The 8,151-nt window shown below is 34.1% G+C and overlaps 1 protein-coding gene across 1 annotated transcript; it reads left to right on the forward strand.

Moving 5' to 3' along the window:
• The first annotated feature begins 1,561 nt into the window (after positions 1-1,561).
• LOC107435840 (protein SMALL AUXIN UP-REGULATED RNA 51) lies at positions 1,562-2,378 on the forward strand. The gene has a single exon (XM_016047472.4). It carries the CDS (start codon positions 1,677-1,679, stop codon positions 1,986-1,988), a length of 312 nt encoding a protein of 103 aa, XP_015902958.1. The 5' UTR covers positions 1,562-1,676; the 3' UTR covers positions 1,989-2,378.
• The last annotated feature ends 5,773 nt before the right edge of the window (positions 2,379-8,151 follow it).

Here is an 8,151-nt window from a genome sequence, read left to right on the forward strand (position 1 = left end):
GCTCAAATGGGCGTTCTTTTGGTAGAAAACCACAGGCTTTTTTTTTTTCTGGGACTTGGAACATGGGGAGGTTAATGACTTCTGCGTCAGAGCAAGCCAGGCCAATGACAATGTCAATTGCAGTGGGTTTCTCATTTAACTTGGAATTTATTTCTGATTACGACTATGCTGCTCCCATTTGGTGTACTACAACCAGAAGGAGGACCACGTGCCTCGAATTCTTTTTCATTTGCCCAACATCTTTTTATATTTTGTATATATTGCAAATATATATAGGTAGTAGAGGAAATCTCCATGAAAAGGACTTGGTAATCGCCTTATTTCCTAACTATTATCTTCTCTTTTTCTATGTTTTTGTTCCAAAATCTAATATCGAACATTATTCCTTATCTGCTTCTCTTTATATACACATAATTACCTTTTCTTCTGCATAATTGGAAAAACATACCTGAAACAAAAGCAGAGCAATAACAATTAATCGACTCTGTTTTTAAGCAAAAATTTTCATATCAATTTTGATCTAAGAAATGATATTTGATGGGTATACCAAAACCTTAAAAGGGATAATCCTTTCCTTAGCAAGAACAAAGCCAGAGATAAATATTTGAAAGAGCTACGTTGGGTCATATCCATGGTGAGACTTGAAAGAGAGAGCTTTGCAGGAAGCTACAAAGGTAAGGCAGATGAGAGAGCATGTGAAAAAACTGTAACATTATCTGCTACTTTTAATTGGCTTCGCAGTGGCAGAACCGCTTCCCCTGTATTCCCTAAGCAGCAAGTTGTCGTACCCGTACCCTTTCAGTACATTTACTGTGCATTCATTTGAATTATGAAACACATCCTATAGGCCTGAGACTGAAAAGAAAATGGGGCTAACAATAATAAGCCTAGCAAAGGATTATTTTAATCTGGGTGCCGTTCTATATTTTTCAGCTTCTTTATTTATTTACCTTTTTTACTTGATAATTCTGATTTATTCACTAATATTTCACTGTAAAGGAAAGTTTATTTTTTCAGGTAAGGGATTCCATAACTAAAAGAAGTTTTCCAAAACTCTATAGCTTAAGAACTAGAAAATCAACGTTCCAAACAGGCTAAAACAGAAGCATATTGGTCATAAGAGGTGTTTGAAATTAAAGTACACTTATTAGAGAAATGGTTCACCACCAAAATGTAATTTCAAATCAATGAATACAAAAATAGGATATATTAATATAAAAGTAAATAAGTAAAAAAGGAAAAAAAATTTAAAAAAAAAGAAACATAGGAAATTGGTAGGACGTTTCTCAACCAAAAATATGACATGGAAGTTGAAGCTACATACACATGTATACATATACACATGAAAGGGAAAGAGAAAGAGAGAGGGACCAAGTGTCCATTGGAAGGGCAACAAGGGTTGGTAAACCCAATGGGATTGGCTCCCAAATGTCCTTAATGTCACACAGACTCCCAAAAACAACCATGGTCTGTCTTATGTGGTGGGACCCACCCATAACCCCACATGCGCTCACTGTGTTCTCTAGCCCTCCTCCTACGTCTTCACCATATATACCACACCTTGCCCCATTCATACCACCTTACGAACTTCCTTTTATCTTTCTAATTCTCTCTCATTTTTCTTCTTCCTCTTTTACCCTCCACTAGTAATTACTCTCTTTCAGTTCCTTGGAATTATGGCTATCAGAAAATCAAACAAACAGACGGCTGTGCTGAAGCAAATCCTCAAGAGGTGCTCGAGTTTGGGGAAGAAACAGCAACACTATGATGAACAAGGTCTTCCATTGGACGTGCCAAAGGGACATTTTGTGGTATATGTTGGAGAAAACAGGAGCAGATACATTGTGCCGATCTCTTTCTTGACACGCCCTGAGTTCCAAATCTTGCTTCAACAAGCAGAGGAAGAATTCGGCTTTGATCATGATATGGGTCTCACTATTCCTTGTGAGGAAGATGTCTTTCAATCTCTGACATCCATGCTCAGATGAGAGTCAACAGCCATTTTATTTTAATTCACTCGGCATCTTGGTCTTGGTTTGGTTCTTAATTATTTTTATTTTTGCGGGGGGAAAGAAAATGGTTCTGATGAAGATGAAGCTGCTTTACTGCTTCTCTGTTTTTATTTTCTCCACCATTTTACTTTATTTTTTTTTCTTTTATTTTTTGGGTGGTTCTTTTACAGTGACTCTGACCCAAAAAAAGAGATAGAAACCCATTGTAAGATTATATCTGGGTTTTGGATCGATGTATAAATTTAAATATTTGATAAGCTTGAAATTTTCCTCACGGTGGTGTTAGGGGTTGTGTACCATTTGTAACCCTGTGAGAGAACTAATTAATAGTTATGATATTTGGGCCTTGTCCCCCCTTTCGGATTTTTTTGCTCTTCCTCTTTTCTCTCTTTTCTCTGTCTCTTTCCCAACAGCTGTTCTCTCTCACACGCTGAAAACTTGCTCTTCTTTTCATGGTTTTGTCTGATTTCCCTCATCTTATGCTGGTTTGTCTCCTATTTACTCTTAACATAGATTACCGTTTAAACTGTTAAAAACAAATAAATAAATAAATAAAATGATTCCATATGCATAGCTAAATAGAATGTTTTCTCTCTGATCAATTTATACAAACTCCGATACTTGGTGGAAATTTATCGTCGTTTTGACCTTATATTTTAAACTAACATATGGACAGGTATATGTTCTCGTCGAGTTGCTCAAATGCTTTTTCCAGATTTCTTCAAAACATTTACTGGGAAAGATCAAGAAAATGCTGCAGAGATGTTTCTTTGTCTGATAGGGCTAATAAGACGAACCTATTAGAGCTACTAAAATAACCAAAATCCCAGACTCAGCTTTTTCGATAATACTGTATGGTTACACGCAAAAGTCCAATATCTCTGCATGTTTAAATAGTTATTAAGTGCTGGCTTTACTACATGTACGTTATCATTTAAACTGTTTACTCACATGACTTGTTATAGTTTATTACGGCTTTTTTTTTTTTTTTAATAATCCAAATAAGTTTTAGATCGAATAGATCATATTAAGATTATCATATTATTTAATTGATAATATTTATATATTAACCAGTTAGCTATGTATGGATCAGAATCCATCGATCTGCCAGGAGGACGGGGCGAATGGCAAAGTGTACGTACTGATTAAATTTTCAACGATCTTGAGGATTGGGCTTGATATTTGCATGAATGCAATATCAATTGGTGGCCCACAATTTCATGGTTCAGATTTCTGAACCACATTTTATTATACAATCAACATTTGAATTTATATCTTACCCAAAAAAAAAGAGAAAAAAAATTTTCATTTTGTATCACTGTTGGGAGTTTGGACCAGGAATTATATATATACAGAAGATGGTTCTGAATTCTGATATATACTTATCATCATCATGATCGTAAGCTTAGTGTCATTTGATTTTATCCCCTACTCTCTCAGTGGTTCATCATCCATACAGATTCTATACTTCTATCTATGTGGACCGCAATCATGGTAGCTCTTTACTGTTGGATATGTTGACTTCTATTATCTAGAGTGTCTTTTAAAGGCTTTGCTCTTGGCCCCGTAAAAAGGGTTAAAATAGAAAGAATAATTCTATTAGTGATTAAATACCAAATAAGTTTCCACCTACTAAATAAAATAATTACGCTTTGAAATTTTAAGAAAAGGTTTAAGAATTGAATTTTTCGTACATGGTCAAACAAATTTACAATAAGTATCTAAGGCGGTGATAATGAAACGATGTGACACATTCCTTTTTTTTTTTTTTTTTTAAATTCTCTTTCAAAAATAATGATTTTAGTTTGAATATGAAGAAAGTTTAAGTGAAAGGGATGAAATAATAATAATAAAAACTCCTTGTCAAAGTTATGTAATAATTTAAGGGTAATGACAAATATTTTATTGTCTTATGTCAGATAAAATAATCATGAACATTTGTGTTGATTGAAACTAATTATTATTCCTTTTAAAATAGATTCTAATTCCGGAGCCCATCCACAGATTTATTTTTTCCGCTTCAACATCAGCAGATTTACTTGGATCTTCAATTCCTTATGCTGCTTTAACTAATTTGTTTTTACCCACTATTTTAAACTTGAAATTTCAAGGGTGAGAAAATGAGTGAAGGAGAACATGGCTATATATGCAATAGCCTAGCCTATAGTACAGTGCTTTTGATTAGTGATGTTAATAGCTAGGATTGAAAAAAGATAACGTAAGAAAATCTTTCCCATGATTTTGTTCGTTGAATAAGGCAATTAATCGTTTTTCTTAATATATATATATATATATATATATATATTCAATCGTGGAAAGTGGAAACAAAACGCAATACTTCCTTTAACTGCGGCTTAAATTACAGTTCATCTTTCCCAGGCAATGTTGGCATAGTCCCGAAGTCAGAAAGTAAGGATAATAAAATGCAAGAAAAAGAAAACATTAAAATAACAAGGCGAGCAAGAAACAAATAGAGAAAAAAGAGAATAACCCTGCAAAGGTTCATTGTACGTACGGCTGCTTTTCTCACTCCCAAGCGGACAAGCTTTTACAACGACGTATAATATGGTGGAATTTTAATTTAATTAGTTAAGGTCTCTCAAGTATAAACAAGGTTTGGTACTTTGGTTATACTTACATGCATCTTTTTGTTGCAAGAAAATTTGGTTGAAAAGACTCGAGGAGCAAGGAAAGGACGGATCAGAGATCTCTGCGAATGAGATAAAATGGAGACAAGGTTCACATGTAGAATAGGGAAGTGAAAGGGTTAGATTTAAATAACTTGAACAGTCAATTAAATTTTTTTTTTTGTACATCTTTTTTTTTACCCAATTACAAGTCTTTTCAGTGCTTGTTTCCTGCAAATTCATGTCTTCACTTTTCTATTCCATCTCTTCTTCAAAGTCTGACTGTGTTCCAATAAAATCATATATGCTTACTCATTCAACAGAGATCAGATGGAATTTGTCGCCAACAATATCCAAAAACTTGCTACAGTTTATCACACTAATTATTCACCCAGTTTTCAAATTTTATTAAATCAACTTCAGAAAAGGTGTCGACTATAATAAATATGTATATATAATATGAAACTCTTTGGATTTAATTTGTCATAAATATGTTACATATACACAAATTAATAGCATGTTGTCTGCATCAAAAACCAGCTAAGTATATATAATCTAATAATTATAAATATAATGCAACTTTATAATAGAGTAATAATAGAAGGCAAGGCATTAATTGGATTATTGTCAGTAGAAGTAAGCATGTGATGAGTATCAAATCAAAGTAGTTCCACTGTCATATTATGCTGAGAAGCATGCATACCATGTCTTGGTTCATAATTAAGTGGAAAACACTTTTTACCCAAACAAACAAAAAGTCTTTATCATATATATATTTCACCATTCATTCTCTTCTACGATAGAGCTCAGGATATAATATCTAACCATATTCTTATTCTTCTACATGTTGTATTGTAAGATATGTAAAATCAAAATTAATGTCCTACCGTATGCTGTAAGATATAATATCAAATAATATATCATGAACTTTATTTGGGGAACATTTTTCTACATTAATATATACATATATATATATATTCATAATTCTGCGTTTTGGTTGATAGAAGTTCAAACTATATGTACCTCTAGACTAGTTCTGGTTAGGATATTTTAATTCACTATATTGTACAATTAAGTTGTTTACATTTTGAGTACTGTAGTTGAATGCATATGCCTACGAGTAAAGATATTTTTTGAAAAATAAAAATGAAAAGGGAAGGGTGGGGGAGGACTGTTATCGGACCAAAAGACAATTTTTCCTTTTACCACTTTCGAGAATGAAAATATCCAAAAGGAATATAGAATATAAAATATAGAATGAAAACAAGTTTCTGGCTTCAATATCTGCATGCATTCACGACATTATTCATTTGTGCCACCCTCATTCATTTGGGTCATTTGATATTTTGTTGTTTTGAGGTCTCTATAAAATTTAGTTGTCCATTTCCATTGCTTTTTCAATATTTATTATAATTATTCCAAATTAAAGTTAAGGACTCAGAGAGTTGAGTGTTGGACAGAGCCGGAGAGCCATCTATGTTGGGAGGTGAGCATTATTGTAGGGCATACATGTTTGTTTCTTCGACCAATTATGTGGCAACTGAGAATTAAGCCTTGGATGCCTATGACCAACTGTGGGCTACCAGCTTTGTTTATCCCGTTTGATTGAATTCATTTGCAGGCACAGAGCTGTGCAGCTCAGAATTCAGAAACCCAGACTAAAATTAATCTTCAACGATGAAAAGCAGTAGCTAGGAATTAATCCATTAATTAGTTTGTTTCTGATAGTTAGGGACTCTTCCTCAAATTCTTTATTGTTGCTTAGCAGCTTATCTGCGAGCTCGTTTCGTCATTGAATTCTTATAATATTGTTGTCCAAGATTTCTTTCTTCTATGAAAAATAAAAGTATAGGCAATAGTATCTTGATGAATTAATTACTTACAAACTAATGGGGAAAAGGAAAAATCATCCATTTTATCACATGAAAATGAAACAATATTATAATTGATGAACATGGACTAATAATAAATTTTAAGTTTGCACATTGGAAGTGATGTTTGACCATAGATACATGATTGAAGAGTGGATTTAGGTGTGAAATAGTGTGCTCCAAATCTTGCTAGCTCGTGCAACTTGACCTTCAATTGTACTCCAAGAAGGTCAGCTGCCAAGTTCAAAGTTTCTTATGCATCTATATAAATAAAATATTTGAGATGAAACTATCCAATCCTCCTAACAACCGAAATTGTGGTTAATTGCTTTGTTTTTTATATAGATGAACAACACACTAACTAACAACTTGAAATTCTCTTTAAATAAAAGATTCAAGTTATCTTCTCAGAATTAAATTAATCTTCTTTTGGAGCTTAGAGTGTCCAATTCCCATGTGAGAGGAGTGGCGGCCGAGAGACAGTGTGGCCCAATTTTCCCTCTCGATGACTCTTCAACCAAGAGACACATTGGCCTAATTTCCAACACTACCAGAATTTGGGGTTTTTGCCTTATCTTTGAATTACTTTACAATTTGAGAAATTGCGCCCGATTTTCTTCTTTATTCATTCTCAACATTTCAAGATTTTGTCTTAACACATGAATTCGTTGACTTTTGCGTTAAATTTAGAAATCTTATTAAATCCAGTTTGCTTTTGAATCACTGTTGTGGTTAGTTAAAAAAGGCTTTAATTAATGTTTAGTTAAATCCAGTTTGCTTTTGAATCGCGCGCGCCTTAAGGCATTAGAAAAGACTACATGCATGTTGGATGTTTGAAGCCCAATCGACGTCATATGCGCCCAATAAAAAATTTGAAACCAAACATGTCCAAAGTGAGTCCAGGGCTAAGCCCATTAAAAAGTCTCCAGGGGAGAGAAATGGGCCATCGCAAACAAGGCCTTAAAGATTACGAGCAGCAGAAATTATTCCCCACTCTGACACCAATTCCAATATATCGGTCAGGTTTCATCATTAGAATTCCTATTTTTGGCGAGTGATAAGATCTAAACCTCACATCATACTCCAACCTTGAAACATGACCTAAGAATTGGTAGAGCACTAGATCACTCCTAACTCCACAGACGAAGCAGAATGGTTTTTTTTTTTTTTTTTTTTTTGCTCACCTCCTATGATAAAAGAAATCGTCAGGACCACCACCAATGATCAATCCATGGAGAGAGATTGAAATCAGATTATCAGATACGTAAATTTATATGCGTTTTCATCTACCCCACATGTACAAATCCATTTGGCGCTAGCTCATTGTGCCATGATGATGACCACAGGAGACGGTCACGCCATTAAACGAATTGGTGTTGTAATGATTACAACGAGACCGGAAAATAGGCTCCCACAAGTTGACCAGTTTCAGGCCCTACACACAACAGAGAGGTTATCGTGCACAACCTCGTGTACCAAGAGCCTCCATTCTCCACATTGACGGTTTAGTCCAAACAAATAATACTTTCCTGTATTGTGTGGCAAACGGAGCCCCTAAGATCTTTGTTTTTATTGCAACTTTAACGAGAGGTGGTACTTGCCCAGTTTTCCTATTAGCTAAAAAAGAATGGGAAAATCATA

This window comes from Ziziphus jujuba, chromosome 5 (assembly GCF_031755915.1).
Source record: "Ziziphus jujuba cultivar Dongzao chromosome 5, ASM3175591v1".
Taxonomy (NCBI): Eukaryota; Viridiplantae; Streptophyta; class Magnoliopsida; order Rosales; family Rhamnaceae; genus Ziziphus; species Ziziphus jujuba.

Coding starts and splice junctions, on each gene's coding strand:
- LOC107435840 (XM_016047472.4), top strand. CDS start 1,677: ATGGCTATCAGAAAATCAAACAAACAGACGGCTGTGCTGAAGCAAATC.